The following is a 21,131-nucleotide window of genomic DNA, read 5'->3' on the forward strand; positions in this document are numbered from 1 at the left end:
AACAAAAGCCAAAATTGACAAATGGGATCTAATTAAACTAAAGAGCTCCTGCACAGCAAAAGAAACTACCATCAGAGTGAACAGGCAACCTACAGAATGGGAGAAAATGTTTGCAATCTACTCATCAGACAAAGGGCTAATATCCAGAACCTATAAAGAACTCAATCGAATTTACAAGAAAAAAACAAACAACCCCATCAAAAAGTGGGCAAAGGATATGAACAGACACTTTTCAAAAGAAGACATTCATACAGCCAACAGACACATGAAAAAATGCTCATCATCACTGGCCATCAGAGAAATGCAAATCAAAACCACAATGAGATACCATCTCACACCAGTTAGAATGGCAATCATTAAAAAGTCAGGAAACAACAGGTGCTGGAGAGGATGTGGAGAAATAGGAACACTTTTACACTTTTAGTGGGACTGTAAACTAGTTCAACCATTGTGGAAAACAGTGTGGCGATTCCTCAAGGATCTAGAACTAGATATACCATTTGACCCAGCCATCCCATTACTGGGGATATACCCAAAGGATTATAAATCATGCTGTTATAAAGACACATGCATACGTATGTTCATTGCGGCACTATTCACAATAGCAAAGACTTGGAATCCACCCAAATGTCCATCAGTGACAGACTGGATTAAGAAAATGTGGCACATATACACCATAGAGTACTATGCAGCCATAAAAAAGGATGAGTTCATGTCCTTTGTAGGGACTTGGGTGCAGCTGGAAACCATCATTCTCAGCAAGCTATTGCAAGAACAGAAAACTAAATACTGCATGTTCTCACTCATAAATGGGAATTGAACAATGAGATCACTTGGACACAGGAAGGGGAGCATCACACACCGGGTTCTGTTGTGGGGAAAGGGAGGGATAGCATTAAGAGATATATCTAATGTAAATGACGAGTTAATGGGTGCAGCACACCAACATGGCACATGTATACATATGTAACAAACCTGCACGTTGTGCACATGTACCGTAGAACTTAAAGTATAAAAAAAAAGAAAGAAAGAAATGATACTACACATCTACAACCATCTGATCTTTGACAAACCTGACAGAAACAAGAAATGGGGAAAGGATTCCCTATTTCATAAATGGTGTTGGGAAAACTGGCTAGCCATATGTAGAAAGCTGAAACTGGATCCCTTCCTTACTCCTTATACAAAAAAGTGCTCATCATCACTGGCCATCAGAGAAATGCAAATCAAAACCACAATGAGATACTATCTCACACCAGTTAGAATGGTGATCATTAAAAAGTCAGGAAACAACAGGTGCTGGAGCAATGTGGAGAGATAGGAACGCTTTTACACTGTTGGTGGAACTGTCAACTGGTTCAACCATTGTGGAAGACAGTGTGGCAATTCCTCAAGGATCTAGAAGTAGAAATCCCATTTGACCCAGCCATCCCATTACTGGGCATTTACCCAAAGAATTCTAAATCATACTGCTATGAAGACACATGCACATGTAGGTTTCTTGCGGCACTGTTCACAATAGCAAAGTTTTGGAACCAACCCAAATGTCCATCAGTGATAAGACTGGATTAAGAAAATGTGGCACATATAAACCATGGAGTGCTATGTGGCCATAAGAAAGGATGAGTTCCTGTCCTTTGTAGGGACATGGGATGAAGCTGGAAACCATCATTCTGAGGAAACTTATCACAGAGACAGAGAACCAGACACTGCATGTTCTCACTCATAGGTGGGAGTTGAACAATGAGAAAGAACACTGGACACAGGGTGGGGAACAACACACACCTTGGCCTGTCATGGGTTGGGGGAATTGGGGAGGGATAGCATTAGGAGAAATATGTAATGTAAATGACGAGTTAATGGGTGCAGCACACCAACATGGCACGTGTATCCATATGTAATAAACCTGCACATTGTGCACATGTACCCTAGAACTTAAAGTATAATAAAAATAAAAAAAATAAAAGCAAAACTTGAAAATACTGTATTTACAGTCATTCTAATTGTTTATTCTTTACCTGGTTGTAGAGCTTATTAAAAATATCTTGACTAGAAATGAGTTGGAATATTTTTGAATCTTTATCCTTCTTTACTTCTCCATATTGATTTTGTAGAAATGTTTACCAATGTCAAATTGATACCAGTAATCTTTTGAGATAGGTTTCCAATCTGTTAATTTTATAGAAGAGATAATTAGGATATCTTAACTTGCTCAGTGCATTCGTCGTATCTTTATTCTGTTGGAGTTTGGCCTTTATAAATAACTTGTCTGGCTACGTTCAAAAGAATTAATTTGGATATAGATGGTAGGGCCTTCCTGAACTTTTGGTATGACTTAATTTTTTTAACATGAGATAGGTTTTTTACTAGAAATAGAATTGTTAATTGGAGGACATGGTGTTTCTTATCTTAAGTTCAAGTGCATCTGATCCGAACTCCCTGCAGGACAGTCCCTAATGGCCAAACTCAGCTGGAGATGCAGATTTTATCTGAGGGCTCCAGATACCGCTATGTGTAGAGAGCGCCTGTGCATATGTTTACTGTTGCTTTTACCTTTTGTCCTGTAATCCCCACAGTTTTCTTACAAGGTTCTAGGCTTGACTTTAACCAGATACTATTTTCAGAGTTCATTTTGCCTTTTTTTTTTCCTGTAAGGTCACAGCATTGAAAAGCAACATTTGGCAAATAATTATCTAGATAATTGGGCAAAGAATACAGCATTTGCTTCTTGTATTTATTATGCATATCATTTTAAATAATACTGTTTAAGAGGTTCTAAGTATATTTTCAAGACTAAGAGTTTGGACTCTGGAGCCAGACTGCCTAGGCGTGCATCCAGCTACACCACTCATTAGACATTTAACCTTGAACAGATGTTTAACATCTTGGTGCCTCAGTTTGTCATCTATAAAATGGAATAATAATAGTACCTACTTCACAGTATTGTATAAAGGGGAAGCATAAACAAGTTACTTAATGTAAACAGAATGATATGAAGAAGGGCTTAATAGGAAGTAGAGGTTGACATGTAGAGGTGCTATGGCATATTTCTGAGTATAAGAGGTTTTAACTTTTTTTCTGTTACATGTGCTACACAGAAGGTCATTCAGAAATAATAACCTATAGGAAAACATACTAGGTTTTTCTATAGGTATTAATACTAGCAATATTATATATTATTAAAATATTTCCATCATAATTGAAAGAGCTATATATAGGCTGCAAGTAAAAAACATAACAAAAACAGTTACACCAATTGTGGGCATTTTTTGAAAGTTTACTAAATGCCACATGGTGTGCTAAGTCCATTCTGGTTTTAACAGCTTGTTCCTCATCTGGCTAGTTATGTAATGTTGGAGAAGTTTCTTAATCTCTCTCTCAATTCTGGTTTTATCATCTGTGCAGTGGGTATTGATATCTCTTCTTTCTGCCTCAAAGAGATATTATTTGAATAAAGATAATGTAGTGAAATGATTAATTAATTGGTAATAAGATAATAAACTTATGAGATAATACATTGATAACCTATATAGCATGTAGCTATAGTGGTAATTAACAACTGATCTTGATTTTTCTTGATATTATAGTTATGTTAGGAGTTGATAACTTCTCTTTCTCTCTACATATATATGTATTTACTTATATTTGTAATTTACATTCACCTATATATTTATAAGCATAAATATATCTCAGTGAGTATATGTGTTCATTGATAGGTTAATGCTCTTCTGCAGTGCCTGCATATCTATCGTTATAAATTGTCTTTCTGCTGCACATGGAAGTTTTCTTTTTTATAACATTGGTATCCTTGCTGTGTGTTTGTGATTGATACTCAAATATCTCTGGAGTCCAAATCAGGGACCCATACCTAAGTGCTCTTATTTGAGTGTTCTGTCAACAGTTGGCAAGGTTATTCTTGACTGGAACTCTGAGCCCACTTTACAATTCTTTGTTTGCTCCCATCTGCTGAGCTCATTGGGAGCTTTCCCACCTCCATGGCAGCACTCATAGCTGTCCTTGTGTCCCTGGTACCTAACGAAGTGCTAGGTGCCGGCATATAGCAGGTGGTAAGTAAGCAGTACTTGTTTTAGGATTGAATAAGTGAACTAAGAAAGAATAGAAAAAGAGGTAAACTGATATCTAGCTATCATATTTCCAAGAATATGATATTTTTAGGACATAGTATTAGCCCATATTTCTAGGAATCAGAACACCAAGGTTCTAAGAAAACAAAAAACTGACTTATGAGGATATGGCCTCTAGGAAGAGAAAGTGGTAACAAATATACATTAAAATTTTGCATGTTTTATCTGTTTGTCTCTGGTTGGGGGTTATACAATATAAATGTTCCAAATATTCTGAAGTTTTCCTTTTAACTAAATTTAGTACATTATAATTCATTAAACAGAGGTGGACTAGCAGAAAGACTGAATGGACTGCAGAATCGAGAGAGATCTGCTATTTCTTTGTGGAGACATCAATGTATTTCTTACCAAAAGACACTTTCAGGTAAGGCTGTGTGGTTACGTGAGACAATGTGTAAATAAATATTTTAGTTAAAAGAATTCTTACATTAAAATACATGAAGTTGATTATTAATATTTTCATGACTTTTTAAAAATTTTGTTTTTCCAACATTCTAATTTTGACATACAAAAACTATATATAATTAATATATATAACTTGATGAGTTTAAAAATAAGTATACTCTTACGAAACCATCACCACAATCTGTGCTATAAATCTGTACCCTTGACCTCCAAAAGTTTTGTTCTATTCTTATCATTAAGAGCACTCTACCCTCTTAGCAAAATTTATTTTATTTTATTTCATTATTTAGAGACATGGTCTCACTGTTGCCCAGGTTGGAGTGTAGTGACATAATCATAGTGTACTGTAGCCTCAAACTCTTGGGCTCAAGCAAATCCTCTCACTTCAGCCTCCCGACTGGCTAAGACCACAGGCTTGTGCCACCATGCCCAGCTCCTCTTAGCAAAATTTTAAGAATACAATACAGTATGTTAACTATAGACACGATACTATACTGCAGATCTCTAGAACTGATTTATATAATCAAAACTTTGTACCCTTTGATGAGTACTTCCCTATTGGCAGCCACCATTGCAGTCTCTGCTTCTGTAGCCAGAGCACTTAGTCAAGAAAGAGAGATAAAAGATATCTAAGTTGGAGAGCAAGAGGTAAAGTTATCTCTGTTTGCAGATGACATGATCTTATATCTAGAAAACCCTATAAGACCCCCAGCCCCTGCCAAAAAAAAAAAAAAAAAAGTTACAACCAATAAATGAATTCAGCATAGTAGCAGGATTAAAAATCAACATACAAAAATCAATTGCATTTCCAATGAAATTTCTGTATGTTAATAATGAGTTTTCTTTTCTATTAGAAATTGAAAAAACAGTCTCATTTACAATAACATCAAAAAGAATGAAATTCGGGACTAGGCGTGGTGGCTCACGCCTGTAATCCCAGCACTTTGGGAGGCCGAGGCAGGTGGATCATGAGGTCAAGAGATCGAGACTATCCTGGCCAACATGGTAAAACCCCATCTCTACTAAAAATATAAAAATTAGCTGGGCGTGATGCTGCACGCCTGTAGTCCCAGCTACTTGGGAGGCTGAGGCAAGAGAATCGCTTGAACCCAGGAGGCAGAGTCTTCAGTGAGCCAAGATCGTGCCACTGTATGCCAGCCTGGCGACAGAGTGAGACTCCATCTCAAAAAAAAATAATAATAAAATACTTAGGAATAAACTTAATCATGGATGTCAAGGACTTGTACTCTGAAAACTGACTCTTTTTTTCAGGTGTCTTACAGGTTTCAGAAATTATTCCAAGAGATGAGTTTATTCTTGCAAGGTCTAATGACTGAAAACTCTTGTTTTTCAACAAATTGCTTGATATTGAAAAGATTCCACATGTCTAGAAAAGCCTCCTCTCCTCCTAAACAGTGCTGATTTGGTGGTTTTTTCCTGTGTGTTCCCTCCATCTGGAGTTGGGGGATGGGTAGGTGTGGGCACAGTCATGAATTCCAAACCAACTATTATTAGTCTTTCCTGGGGGATCATTGGGATATACGTTTTAATAGGCTCCCAGGTGAGTTTTGCACATGCTAGAATATAAGAAACATTATTCTTAAGAGTTGATCCCCCCATTCCCAATAATATATTCTAAATAGATCACTCAACTGTTATGTTCTCAACTATTATATTACACATTTCTTTAGAAGATTTTTCAATTCTTATCTCATTTATTCCTTTTAAAATCCTTTCTGAGGCCAGGTGTGGTGGTTCATGCCTGTAATCTCCATGCTTTGGGAGGCCAAGTCAGGAGGATCACTTGAGGCCAAGAGTTCAAGACCAGCCTGGGCAATGTAGTGAAACCTGTTCTCTGCAAAAATGTAAAAATTAGCTGTACATGGTGGCACACATTACAAACGTCCTAACTACTCGGGAGGCTGAGATGGGAGAATCGCTTGAGCCTAGGAGTTCTAGGTTACAGTAAGCTATGATCGCACCTCTGCACACCAGCCTGTGTGACACAGCAAGACCCTGTCTCTTAAAAAATACAAAAAAATCCTTTCCCAGCTGTCACTTAGCAATTGCCTTCTCTCACATTCTTGTATTAAAGTACTGTAATATGAAGTACATATATATGTATCAGGATGACCTAATACGTATGACCCAAGAATACTTTTTCTTTTCTTATTTTATTTTATTTATTTATTTTTTTGAGACAGAGTCTCGCTCTATCACCCAGGCTGGAGTGTAGTGGCGCGATCCTGGCTCACTGCAACCTCCGCATCCTGAGTTCAAGTGATTCTTCTCCTCAGCCCCACGAGTAGCTGGGATTACAGGTGCCTGCCATCACGCCTGGCTAATTTTTGTATTTTTAGTTGAGACGGTGTTTAGCCATGTTGGCCAAGCTGATCTCGAACTCCTGACCTCAGGTGACCCACCCACCTCAGCCTCCCAAAGTGCTGGGATTACAGGTGTGAGCCATTGCGCCCAGTCACTTTTTCTTCTATACATATCTGTGGGTCAGTCCATTGTTACACTTATGACTTTGTTTCTTGGGGTTTTTTTTATGTTAATGATTACGACATTTAATAATAATCTTTACAACTCATTTGACCACCCTGAAGGCCAGGCAAACATAAAGGTTTCCTGGTCTTATTATTTAGGGAAGTCTTAATAGCACATTGGCTTAAGCACAAAAAATAATTTAATGGTACTTGTAACTGAATGCCACAGGGACCATGCTTCAGGCATATTGGTTTTGAAAAGGCTGGCAGTCGTTCTCTATGTGGTAACTCTCTGCTTCAAGTCCAATAAAAAAAATGCTTTCTTTCCAATATTTTACCAGAAATGCCCAAAATGACTTTCATTGATCTGGTAGAGACAGGAGTCCCTGCTTGAAATCATCCTAATCACTCTGCCCAACATGGGCTACAGTCAGTAACACACTACCAGTCATATCCTTAACTCCTGATTATTTTATTTCTGGAGTTATTTAATAAAAACCAGCAGGAACTATTTGTAATTCTACAGTATGTTATCTCATTTTAGTTTTTCAGTGATTCTTCATGTTCTTCTATTTTTATCAGTATTTGCATGTGTATATTTAACCTCTCAAATGTGAATGACCTTGAACTGGAGTGACCACTGTCTCTTATAATCTACCTCCCTCCATCTGTAAATAGTTTCTGTGTGTCACTCATTGCTTTCAATTTAGTTTGGGGTTCTATGCATTATAAACTTCTTTTGTTCTACTTGAACCAGAAAAATATTTCCTTGACACTTAAATTCTCAAATGGCTCCTCCTTCTTTTGCTTCCCTTCTTTTGAAATAATGATATGAGAGAATGGCAAGCTTGAATTTCTTTCAACTGTATATAAATATTTGCATTACTGGGTTTCAGGAAGGCCACTTTCAGTTCTTAGTTCTAACATTAGTTTTGTATTGGGTTATGGTGGATGGTGAGCTATCAGATGGAAAAGAGGAGCGTGGCACACAGGACTCTGGCTACTAGAGGCCTAAAAGGCCAGACCTGAAGACATCATTTGCTGCTGCATTGGCATTCATGCAGCACTTTTGTTTCCTTTTTCCACATGAGGAGATGGAATGCTAATTCTGTGAGGACTTTTAGAGACCTTCCAGTCTGAGCCCCTCTTTGGTGGATTGCCTAGGGTAGGGAGGTGACTTGCTCTGATTATCTAGCCAAAGAAGAGACAGGGCCAAAAGTAGGCCTCCTGGTTCCCAGGGCCATGCTCTTTCAAACCCTGCCACTCTTCTGCCATATGAAAATAATCATTTTACTCCTCTCCCAGTTTCCTGTTGATATTACTAGTGGGGAATAACCAAATAGTCCAAATTGGACTTTGTGTGTTTAGTTAAGGTAGCTGTCTTGAATTTTGCTGATGTTATTATAGTCTTGACAAATTGTAAATATCTTCCAAGTAGGAGCAAAACATGGGCAAACTTTGAATTGGATCATAAATTCTTAAATAGTTTGGATTCTATCTGTCCTCTTTCCCCCTTCAACATGATCCTTACTGTTGTATCAAATTTGGAGATTTGATGTTGGTGGGTACAATGCTGAAGGCTTACTACGTATTAAATCATTTAGTATGCAAAGTAATCTTCTAAAGGAGTTTGCTTTCCTTATTTTCCAGATGAAAAAACTGTAGGTTGAGTATATGCTATAGATGACTAAGCCCAGATTTGAACTGTCAAGTCCAGGTTCTTATTTGCTAATCTCTACAGACCTTCATTAGTTAATCTGTTTGGGCTGGAGAAAGTTAGGTTTAAGAAGACAAGGGATTAAGGAATTAGCAAAATTAGAAATATTAATACAAATGTTTTTCTTTGGAAAAAATCTTTCAAAATGTAAGTCTGTATCACATTCTTGGGACAGCACTAATTGGCGAAGCATAGGACATAGGTTTGAAGGTTGCAGAGACTGTGTAAATTGTGGAACTGTATAGGATGTCCTAAAGTCTTATGATTTTGATGGGAAGTGACAGATTGTATTCTTAATTATTGATATTAATATATATAGAAATCACTAGACATTGTCATCCTGGTTACTCACTATAGTGAATTGATCAAATTGTCAAGTACGTAGTTGACAGAGTGTCTTCTGCTTGTCTGGATAGAAAAGTACCAAGTTAAACATGTGTGACTGGTGGTCCAGAATGAAGGGAGAAAAAGGTGATTTTTTTGTTTGTCTCATAACCAAAACAGTTTATTTGGAATGTTCCTTACAATATCACTTCTTAAATTTTGTTCTAGATATTAAGTATAGCGTGTCAAACTAAGATTCTCCTTATTTATCTCCAGAGATGAGAAATTATGGTTTACAGAATTGATCTGTAGATTATAATGATTTAGCTTGAGATCTTTCTTTCCATGTGTCTTCCATTTGGGGAGCATTATTTAATTACCCATGGTTGAGAGGTATGTTTTTGTCTGTATATTTATCCAAGTTATTGTGTATGTCAGTATCCCACTCCCTTATATTGCTGGGTAGTATTCCATGGTACGAATGTGCCACAGTTTGTTGAACTGTTCGTTGACTGAAGGGCCTTTGGTTCGTTTCCATATTTGAATCATTACAAATAAAACGTGCTGTGAACATTTGTATACCAGTTTTTGAGTGAACATATGTTTTTATTTTTCTGGGATAAATGATCAAATGATTTAAAATGTTTGAATGTCTCTAACACATTATTCTGCCCTTTTTTTTTTGAGACAAAGTCTCTGTCACCGAGGCTGGAGTGCAGTGGCGCGATCTCGGCTCACTGCAAGCTCCGCCTCCCGGGTTCACGCCATTCTCCTACCTCAGCCTCCCGAGTAGCTGGGACTACAGGCGCCCGCCACCACACCCAGCTAATTTTTTTGTATTTTTAGTAGAGAAGGGGTTTCACCATGTTAGCCAGGATGGTCTCAATCTCCTGACCTCGTGATCCACCTGCCTCAGCCTCCCAGAGTGCTGGGATTACAGGCGTGAACCACCGTGCCCAGCCTCTTCTGCCCTTTTAAAACACTTTGTATTTAAAAATAATTGTAGATTCACATGCAGTTAGAAATAATACTGAGGGATCCCTTGTACCATGCCCCCAGTAATGACATCTTTTATAACTGTGGAATGACAGGACAGCCAGGATGGTGATCTCCGATACAGTCCATTGACCCTGTTCAGATTTCACCAATTTTACATGTATTTACTTGTGTGTCTATTTTTTTGTTTTATGTAATCTTATCACCTGTTACTGTGGTCTGAATTTTTGTATCCTCCCAAAATTCGTATGTTGAAACCTAATCACCAATTTGATGGTATTAGGAGGTAAGTAAGGCTTTTGGAAAGTGATTAGGTCATGAGGTGGAGCCCTCATGAAGGGAATTAGAAGAGACCCTAGAGAGCTAGCTTGTCCTTCCACCATGTGAGGATACAGCAAGAAGAATCCATCTGTGAGAATGGAAGTCCTCACTAGACACAGAATCTGCAAGAGTGTTGATCTTGGACTTCCCAGTCTGCAGAACTGTGAGAAACAAATTTCTGTTTCTTCGAAGCCACACAGCTCTGGTTTTTTGTTATAGCAGCCAAGATGGGCTAAGATACTTGTGTAGATTCATATGACTGTCACATAGTCCAGACACAGAAGGGTCCATCACCACAAGGATTATCGAGCCACCCTTTATAGCCACAGTCACCTCTTTCCCATTCTCCTCCCTGATGCTTTGCAGCCACTAATCTGTTTAACATTTCCATAGTTTGTCATCTAAGAAATGCTCATGTCTGTAATCCCAGCACATAGTTTGTCATCTAAGAAATGCTCACGCCTGTAATGCCCACAAAGGCGGGCAGCTCACAAGGTCAGGAGTTCGAGACCAGCCTGGCCAACATAGTGAAACCCTGCCTCTACTAAAAATACAAAAATTAGCCAGGTGTGTTGGCAGGCACCTGTAATCCCAGCTACGCAGGAGGCTGAGGCAGAGAATTACTTGAACCCAGGAGGCAGAGGTTGCAGTGAGCTGAGATCATACCACTGCACTCCAGCCTGGGCGACAGAGGAAGACTCTGTCTCAAAAAATAAAATAAATTACAGAAATGGAATAATATAGTTTATAACCTTTTGGGATTGGCTTTTTTCACTCAGTATAATTCCCTGGAGATTTATCCAAGTTGTTGTGTATGTCAGTAACCTATTCCATATTGCTGAGTAGTATTCCATGGTATGAATGTGCCACAGTTTGTTGAACTATTTGTTGACTAAAGGGCCTTTGGGTTGTTTCCACATTTGAGTCATTACAAATAAAAGGTGCTGTGAACATTTGTGTACCAGTTTTTGAGTGAACGTGTTTTTATTTTTTTGGGATAAATGATCAAGAGTATAATTGTCAGGTGTTATGGTAAGGGCATGTTGTTTTGTTACGTTAAAAAATGCATATGAATACCAAATATTTCAGTGAATTCTAACACATCTTTCTAGGCTTAAGAAATTTTATTTTTAACATCTTTGGTATGTGGATGTCAATTTTTCCTTTCTTCCCTCCTGGATAGCTGACTTTGCTGGGCTGTTTTATAACTCCTACTTGTAACTTTTAATAACAATCGATGTTTTCTTCCTTGTTGGTCCCTTCTAGTACATTTCAGTATAAAAGACATACATCTCAAGATTCTTTGTGATACACTGAGAAGGTATTGAGCTTGGCTTTAAAAGAGCAGCCAAAGGCCGGGCATGGTGGCTTATGCTTGTAATCCCAGCACTTTGGGAAGCCGAGGTGGGTGGATCACAAGGTCAGGAGTTCAAGACCAGTCTGGCCAACATGGTGAAACCCCGTTTCTACTAAAAATACAAAAATTAGCTGGGTGTGTTGTGGGCGCCTGTAATCCCATCTACTCAGGAGGCTGTGCAGGAGACTGAACCGGGAGGTGGAGGTTGCAGTGAGCCGAGATTGTACCACTGCACTCCAGACTGGCCAACACAGCGAGACTCTGTCTCAGAAAAAAAAAAAGAGCAGCGAGAGCCAGGCACAGTGGCTCATGTCTGTAATCCCAGCACTTTGGGAGGCTGAGGCAGGCTGATCACTTGAGACCAGGAGTTTGAGACCAGTCTGGCCAAATGGCGAAAAAGTACTAAAACTACAAAAAAAAAAAAACTAGCTAGGTGTGGTGGTGCACGCCTACAATCCCAGCTACTCTGGAAACTGAGGCATGAGAATCACTTGAACCTGGGAGGCAGAAGTTGCTGTGAGCCAAGATCGCGCCTCTGCACTCCTACCTGGGCAACAGAGCAAGACCCTGTCTGAAAAAAAAAAAAAAAAGAGCAACAAAAAGCATAGGTGTTGCACACAAAGGCCTTGCAGAGAACGGTTTGATGACATAGCATGGGATAGGCAGGGGAGCCGAGATCATACAGAGCTGGGTTTCACTTCCAAAGGCCTTGGCTGGATTTCACTTCCAAGGTGATGCCTTGGAAACCTGCACTTTAGAATGTAGCTGTGGCATAGAGAATGGACAGCTATAGAGGCAAGGGGAAAATATGTTCTGTTTATCTTCAGGAATCATTGTATTTTCCTTTTTTTAAAAGAGGAAACAGTTTCCCAACATTGCTTTGCTCATTATCTGCATGATGGTGAGCAGTGATTACTAAATGATACTCAAAGCATTGTGCATGTACATTAACTACAATTACCCTTCCAGTTAGGTCCTGCTCTCCTTACTTTAGAGATGAGGACAATGCAGACACAGGAGAATATGGATGGGTACAGCCCTGTGTGCCTGCCAGTGGGTAGCAGAGCCGGATTTACACTGGGCAGCCTAACTTGGTGGCCCATGTTCATAGCCTAGTTGTTTTGGGGGCAGGTCTGGGTGGTACTGAGTTCAGGAGATGTGAGTGCAGCAGTGGTTGCACCCTGGCTCCCTTGTTCGATCTCTGTTTAGTAACAGTATGACAAATATTTTCACAATATGTTTGATATCATAGTTTTTAAAACTAAAAGTAGTTACAAATGTTCTTTTATCTTTTTGAGTAGGGTCTCCCTCTGTTGCCCAGGCAGTACAGTGGCACCATCCCAATTCCCCACTGCAGCCTTAAGCTCCTGGGCTCAAGGGCTCCTCCCACCTCAACCTCCAGAGTGGCTGGGACTACAGGCACATGCCACCACACCCAGCTGTTTTTGAAAAAAAATTTTTTTGGCCGGGCACAGTGGCTCACGCCTGTAATCCCAGCACTTTGGGAGGCCGAGGCAGGCGGATCACAAGGTCAGGAGATCGAGACCATTCTGGCTAACATGGTGAAACCCCGTCTCTACTAAAAAAAATACAGAGAATTAGCCAGGTGTGGTGGCAGACGCCTGTAGTCACAGCTACTCGGGAGGCTGAGGTAGGAGAATGGCATGAACCCAGGAGGCGGAGCTTGCAGTGAGCCGAGATCGCACCACTGCACCTCCAGCCTGGGTGGCAGGGTGAGACTCCGTCTCAAAAAATAAAAAAAATAAAAAATAAATTGTTTTTCTCTATAGAAATGGAGTCTTGCTATGTTTTCCAGGCTGGTCTCGAACTCTTGGCCTCAAGGTAACCTCCCTTCTCAGTCTCCCAGTGCATTGGAAATTACTGGCATTAGCCACTGCACCTGGACCCTTATATGTTCTTAAATGCAAAAAAACTTGCTGTGTTTTACAGGAAGAGAGTAAGGAAAAAAGAACAAGTGGTAACAAAGAAATTGATGGACTTCAGATAAATTATTTTTCATGATGAGATTTTTGGGGGGAAAGGGAAAGGTCTTGCTCTGTTGTCCTGACTGGTGTGCAGTGGCGCAGCATTGGCTCACTGTAACCTCCGCCTCCTGGGTTCAGACAGTTCTCGTGCCTCAGCCTCCTGAGTAGCTGGGATTACAGGCGCCCGCCACCATACCTGGCTAATTTTTGTATTTTTAGTAGAGCCTGCCTCAGCCTCCCAAAGTGCTAGAATTACAGGCATTAACCACCTTGCCCAGCCTTTAGCTGCCTATTCTTAAGCAAGATACTTTGTTTTTGAAATTTAAGATCATGTCCACTAGCTAATTTAAAAACAATGATTTTTTTATTATTATTATTATTATTATACTTTAAGTTCTAGGGTACATGTGCATAACGTACAGGTTTGTTACATATGTATACTTGTGCCATGTTGCTGTGCCGCACCCATCAACTCGTCAGCACCCATCAACTCGTCATTTACATCAGGTATAACTCCCAATGCAATTCCTCCCCCCTCCCCCCTCCCCATGATAGGCCCCGGTGTGTGATGTTCCCCTTCCCGAGTCCAAGTGATCTCATTGTTCAGTTCCCACCTATGAGTGAGAACATGCAGTGTTTGGTTTTCTGTTCTTGTGATAATTTGCTAAGAATGATGGTTTCCAGCTGCGTCCATGTCCCTACAAAGGACACAAACTCACCCTTTTTTATGGCTGCATGGTATTCCATGGTGTATATGTGCCACATTTTCTTAATCCAGTCTGTCACTGATGGACATTTGGGTTGATTCCAAGTCTTTGCTATTGTGAATAGTGCCGCAATGAACATACGTGTGCATGTGTCTTTATAGCAGCATGATTTATAATCCTTTGGGTATATCCCCAGTAATGGGATGGCTAGGTCATATGGTACTTCTAGTTCTAGATCCTTGAGGAATCGCCATACTGTTTTCCATAATGGTTGAACTAGTTTACAGTCCCACCAACAGTGTAAAAGTGTTCCTATTTCTCCACATCCTCTCCAGCACCTGTTGTTTCCTGACTTTTTAATGATCGCCATTCTAACTGGTGTGAGATGGTATCTCATTGTGGTTTTGATTTGCATTTCTCTGATGGCCAGTGATGATGAGCATTTTTTCATGTGTGTGTTGGCTGTATGAATGTCCTCTTTTGAGAAATGTCTGTTCATATCCTTTGCCCACTTTTTGATGGGGCTGTTTGTTTTTTTCTTGTAAATTTGTTTGAGTTCTTTGTAGGTTCTGGATATTAGCCCTTTGTCAGATGAGTAGATTGCAAAAGGAACGTACCTCAAAATAATAAGAGCTATTTATGACAAATCCATAGCCAATATCATATGAATGGGCAAAAACTGGAAAAAATCCCTTTGAAAACTGGCACAAGACAGGAATGCCCTCTCTCACCACTCCTATTCAACATAGTGTTGGAAGTTCTGGCTAGGGCAATCAGGCAAGAGAAAGAAATCAAGGGTATTCAGTTAGGAAAAGAAGAAGTCAAATTGTCCCTGTTTGCAGATGACATGATTGTATATTTAGAAAATCCCATCGTCTCAGCCCAAAATCTCCTTAAGCTGATAAGCAACTTCAGCAAAGTCTCAGGATACAAAATTAATGTGCAAAAGTCACAAGCATTCTTATACACCAGTAACAGACAGAGAGCCAAATCATGAATGAACTTCCATTCACAATTGCTTCAAAGAGAATCAAATACCTAGGAATCCAACTTACAAGGGATGTAAAGGACCTCTTCAAGGAGAACTACAAACCACTGCTCAGTGAAATCAAAGAGGACACAAACAAATGGAAGAACATACCATACTCATGGATAGGAAGAATCAATATCGTGAAAATGGCCATACTGCCCAAGGTTATTTATAGATTCAATGCCATCCCCATCAAGCTACCAATGAGTTTCTTCACAGAATTGGAAAAAACTGCTTTAAAGTTCATATGGAACCAAAAAAGAGCCCGCATCTCCAAGACAATCCTAAGTCAAAAGAACAAAGCTGGAGGCATCACACTACCTGACTTCAAACTATACTACAAGGCTACAGTAACCAAAACAGCATGGTACTGGTACCAAAACAGAGATATAGACCAATGGAACAGAACAGAGGCCTCAGAAATAATACCACACATCTACAGCCATCTGATCTTTGACAAACCTGAGAGAAACAAGAAATGGGGAAAGGATTCCCTATTTAATAAATGGTGCTGGGAAAATTGGCTAGCCATAAGTAGAAAGCTGAAACTGGATCCTTTCCTTACCCCTTATACGAAAATTAATTCAAGATGGATTAGAGACTTAAATGTTAGACCTAATACCATAAAAACCCTAGAGGAAAACCTAGGTAGTACCATTCAGGACATAGGCATGGGCAAAGACTTCATGTCTAAAACACCAAAAGCAACGGCAGCAAAAGCCAAAATTGACAAATGGGATCTAATTAAACTAAAGAGCTTCTGCACAGCAAAAGAAACTACCATCAGAGTGAACAGGCAACCTACAGAATGGGAGAAAATTTTTGCAAAAACAATGATTCTTATTTAAATTGTATTGTAGAGGGTAAGCAACCAAGTAATATTCTCAGTGTTTTTCAGTCATACAGAGGAAAATTTTGTATATGCTCATATTTCTGTGTTTATTGTTGTATGAAGTAAATGCTTTACTCGTCCCTATATCTGGTGGTGGAGATGGGATAGTGGGAAGTGAGGGTCACAGATACCAAGCTGGCAGGTCTCATTCATTTACTCAGCAGTTGCTCAGCAGGGGCCTCCAGTGTGCCAGACTCCTTGCTGAGCTCTAAAGACACACTGAATAAGCAAGATATGGTCACTGCACCCTTAGACCTTCTCTTTAGTGGACTAGATGGATGACAAGCAGAGAGAGAGAAAATCAGGACAGGCTGGTAAAGTGGAGGGTCTGCATGGTTGTGGTGGGAGCTGTGCAGAACAGGCTATGAAAGTGAGCTTCATATTTACAGTGGGTAACTATAACCTCTGTCTAGTTTATGAGCCAGAATATCAGTATGAGGTGCCTAAACAGTTTTGGGATGGTGGAAGTTTTCTTATTTATTTGTTCTTGCTAGAAAAATTATATTTTATGTAACAGATTTTAAATATTCCATATTTTAAATTTTTTTATTGAATAAGATTATTATATTTGAAAGATTTCTTTAGGTTATTATTGAAGTTCAGTAAGAAGCACTTTATTTAGTATACATTATATTCACACAGTAAAAAGTGAGTACAACTTAAACCTTTGGAAAATTGAGGGTGGGACAAAATTTCGGTTTAGGAGTACCTTTGCCATGTGAATATTTGCTTTTATTGAATTACCATTTTGTATTGAAATATAAGAAACTACAGAAAACACAGATATACAGCTTAACAAGTGTTATATAGAAAGTGCCCGTATTACTACCAGTACTTAAAGAATAGAAATGGGCTGGGCGTGGTGGCTCACGCCTGTAATCCCAGCATTTTGGGAGGCTGAGGCAGGCAGATCACGAGGTCAGGAGTTCAAGACCAGCCTGGCCAACATGGTGAAACCCCATCTCTACTATGATACAAAAAAAAAAAAAAATTAACCAGGCATGGTGGTGCACACGCCTGTAATTCCAGCTACTTGGGAGGCTGAGGCAGGAGAATCACTTGAACCCGGGAAGTGGAGTTTGCAGTGAGCTGAGATCATACCATTGTACTACAGCCTGGGTGACAGGGCAAGACCTAGTCTCAAAAAAAGAATAATAATAGAGTAGAAATAGATGGTTTTCTGTTCAGTATTTTTTAACTCACTACAGCAATATTGTAAATTGATGCATTGTGTCTTTTTATTTTTTCTTGCCAAATGGCTATAATATTTTGGCTAATCTTTTTTTTTTTACTTTGTTCCTTACTACTTTCGTTCAGTATTTATTAAGCAACAAGTAGATTATCATCACTGACAGAACTGTCTCATTCCATCATTACATTATAATTCATTTTTCCTTGCTTCCTTTTTTAAGATATTAAACTTTCATTCTTTAGAAGGAAACAAAACCATATTTTATACTTGAAGATGTTTTAATAACTGTCTTAGTCTGTTTTGTGTTGCCATAATAGAACACAACAGACTGAATAATTGATAAATTTGTTTCTCACATGGCTAGAGGCTGGGAAGCCTGATACCCAACTCACCGGAAGGGAAAACAAGTGTGAGAGAGGGAGGGAAAGGTGGTAGAACTCATCCTTTAATGAGGAACCAAGTTCCATGTAATGGCATTAATCCATGAGGGCAGAGCCTCAGGGTCTTATCACCTCTTAAAGATCACCTTTCAACACTGTTGCTTTGGAGATTAAGCTTCCAACACATGAACTTTGGGGGACACATTCAGACCATGGCAAGGGCATCTGTAACTTTCCATTTATTGAAGTATGTTTTGAAGAATCAGAAGAAAGAAAGAAACAAAGCCTAAGAGATAAAGTATTATCTCTTAGGATTTGTAAAGGAGAAAAACTGTGATGACTTACTCATTGAATAATATTGTATTTATACAATTTCAAGAGAAACTGAAATCATATACTATTTCCATATTCTGATGATTAAGATTAATACTCAGGATAACACTCCTGGACACTTCTAATGCTTTTAGACCTTCTTCACATTATATAATGGTTTGGAAGTGTTCGTAAATATTATAAATACTTTATAAATACTATAAATATAAAATGTCAGAAGCAGTTAACAAGGATTACCATTGGAAAAGGGTTGGGACAGGGTTTTTTTTTTTTATATGCCTTTACGAAAGAAGAAATTTGTCAGAATCAAATATTGTTCTTACCATTATAGGGAGATAGATGTGAAGTGATAGAAAACTCCACCCTGAATTTTACTTATGAAGTACTAAAAAATTATACTTCGTCAAGAAGTGAAAAATTCAGTAACAAGACTGGTTTTTGTAGTGCAGTCGTTTTCCAGAATGAAGAGTGTAGTGATCCTTTTTCCTTGGACAAGATTATCTGTCACCAGCCTGACAGGCTTGGTTTGTAATCTCCAATACTTCTGCACCCTCCTTGTTACCTGTGTGAACCTTACATGAGTGTCTCTGTGCACCAGATGCAGGGGAACGGGGAGGCTGGGGTGGCCCTGACCCTCAGGCTACCTCAGGAGCAGTGGATGTGGTGCCCCACAGTGTAGCCCACAGAGTGGGGTTTCCTCGGTCTTGTCGCAAGTGTGTAGCCAGAAATCTGGTCCCCCACCTGTTTCTTACTGCTTCCAGGAACTCCTCTGAGGCTGGGGGCCCCTGAGATGGGGTTGTGTTCCAGGGTCACCACTTGAGTGGCTGGGAAAGGAAGAAGGAAAGTTGGGGTCAGCAATTTTCTTTATGCTTTTTGTTTTGAGACACGGTCTCACTCTGTCACCCCAGGCTGGAATGCAGTGGCACAATCTCAGCTCACTGTAACCTCTGCCTCCCGGGTTCAAGTGATTCTCCCATCTCAGCCTCCGTAGTAGTTGGGATTACAGACATGCGCCATCACGCCCAGCTTATGTTTTTTTGTAGAAATGGTGTTTCACCTTGGGAGGCCAAGACGGGTGGATCACGAGGTCAGGAGATCGAGACCATCCTGGCTAACACAGTGAAATCCCATCTCTACTAAAAAAATACAAAAAACTAGCCGGGCGAGGTGGTGAGCGCCTGTAGTCCCAGCTACTTGGGAGGCTGAGGCAGGAGAATGGCGTAAACCCGGGAGGCGGAGCTTGCAGTGAGCTGAGATCTGGCCACTGCACTCCAGCCTGGGCGACAGAGCGAGACTCCGTCTCAAAAAAAAAAACAAGAAATGGTGTTTCATCATGTTGACCAGGCTGGTCTCGAACTCCTGACCTCGAGTGAATTATCTGCCTTGGCCTCCCAAAGTACTGGGATTATAGGCACGAACCACCATGCCCGGCCTGGGATCAGCAATTTCTATACAGAAACTGATGTTAGCAGGAGAATGCACAAAGAATCCTGTGTAGATACGTGGATGTCTACAAGATTTCACTAATTTCCTTGATGCAGTATTTTCCAATAATTAAAGCCTAACTTGGGGTAAAAAGTGGTAGATTGGTCATTCCTACCAAAGCAACTCAGTTGGTAAAATAAGATCCCTTTATTTAATTAAAAAATAAGTGTTAGAAAATACATATGATTTAATCTAAGTCTCCTAGTATTAAATATTTAAACCCAGAAAAGGTAGGTGTATGATGAGCTGCTTATTTAGCCAATTCTTGGCAATATTTTATGCCTTTAAAATCTTTAGTTTCTCTGGGGATTTTTTTATGTAATACGAAACATGATTAAAAACAATTTGTTTTTTTAGATTTAAGAAATGTGAATAACATGGTTTAAAGAAGGGTTGTTAATTTTGTAGGTCAGCATCTTTTAAAAAGTCATTTAAAATTTGTCCTTAAACTTCTTTGCTACATTGTCTTCTCCCTCCCTGTGTTTCAGTTGAAGGGATACTGCCAGTGCCCACTCAGCATGGGTCAGCTCTGATTTGGCCAGAGAGGTTTTGCTTCCGTTCCTTTTCTTATATCCCCTTTCCTCTGGGGTCAGGGGAGCTGACTCTGGGTTATCTCCAGCTTCCCTCTGACCAATAAAACCACAAAGCCAACTAGTGTTCAAGCTTTATTTTTCCCTCTGTTATATCCTTACCCACGTTTCAGTGCAGCAGTGATACTTAGTATTGTTCTTTGTAGTCATGGGCCAGAAGATTTTGTGTGAATACTGAGGCTGAACTGTTCAAGTCAGGAAACAAACCGTGATACTAGTTTGTCTACTGTTAGAGGTGTGATTCCATGTCAGAAAATATCATAATTTCCAGTGATCGTTTTAAGTGTGTATTAACAGAACAGTAAAGAGTTCTTATTAGAATTTAATAATGCCAAGTTATTTGATAATCTTACTAAAAATAATGGTGGGACCTAAGAAATAGAGGAAGGGGTACTTAATACCATACTCAGTTCCGCAGCTAACGTATCTGCCACTCTTTAGCTGTCTCCATTTGTACCTTTGTTCCTAGAAATACATTATGTCTTGTGAATTTTCATACCTAAAGAACTATGAAGTGAGATTCAGTAATACCACAGAATTAAATGATGCATTTGGATTCCCATTGGATTTATTTCATCTGTACTTTCTCCATTTCTTTTTCCATGAAAAGAAAAATGTAGTTCTACAGTTTTAAAATTGGTTTCTCATAGACCTGAAGTTTAAGAGATTCTTTCTTTCTACTGTGTTGTAAGTGATCCAAAAATAAGACTGCAAAGTTAGTCTACTCTAAATATATAATGGGTGAAACATGTTTCCTGTTGAAACTTATTGATTTCCGTATGT

General features: G+C 39.4%; 1 protein-coding gene across 1 annotated transcript in view; it reads left to right on the forward strand.

Annotated features, from left to right (window-relative positions):
* SPIDR (scaffold protein involved in DNA repair) overlaps positions 1–21,131 on the forward strand; it is a 483,830-nt gene that overhangs the window by 176,877 nt on the left and 285,822 nt on the right. The window contains exon 7 of the mRNA XM_025393220.1: positions 4,409–4,509. Within this exon, the coding sequence (XP_025249005.1) occupies positions 4,409–4,509 (101 nt within the window). The remainder of the gene's footprint in view (positions 1–4,408; positions 4,510–21,131) is intronic.

This window comes from Theropithecus gelada, chromosome 8 (assembly GCF_003255815.1).
Source record: "Theropithecus gelada isolate Dixy chromosome 8, Tgel_1.0, whole genome shotgun sequence".
Taxonomy (NCBI): domain Eukaryota; kingdom Metazoa; phylum Chordata; class Mammalia; order Primates; family Cercopithecidae; genus Theropithecus; species Theropithecus gelada.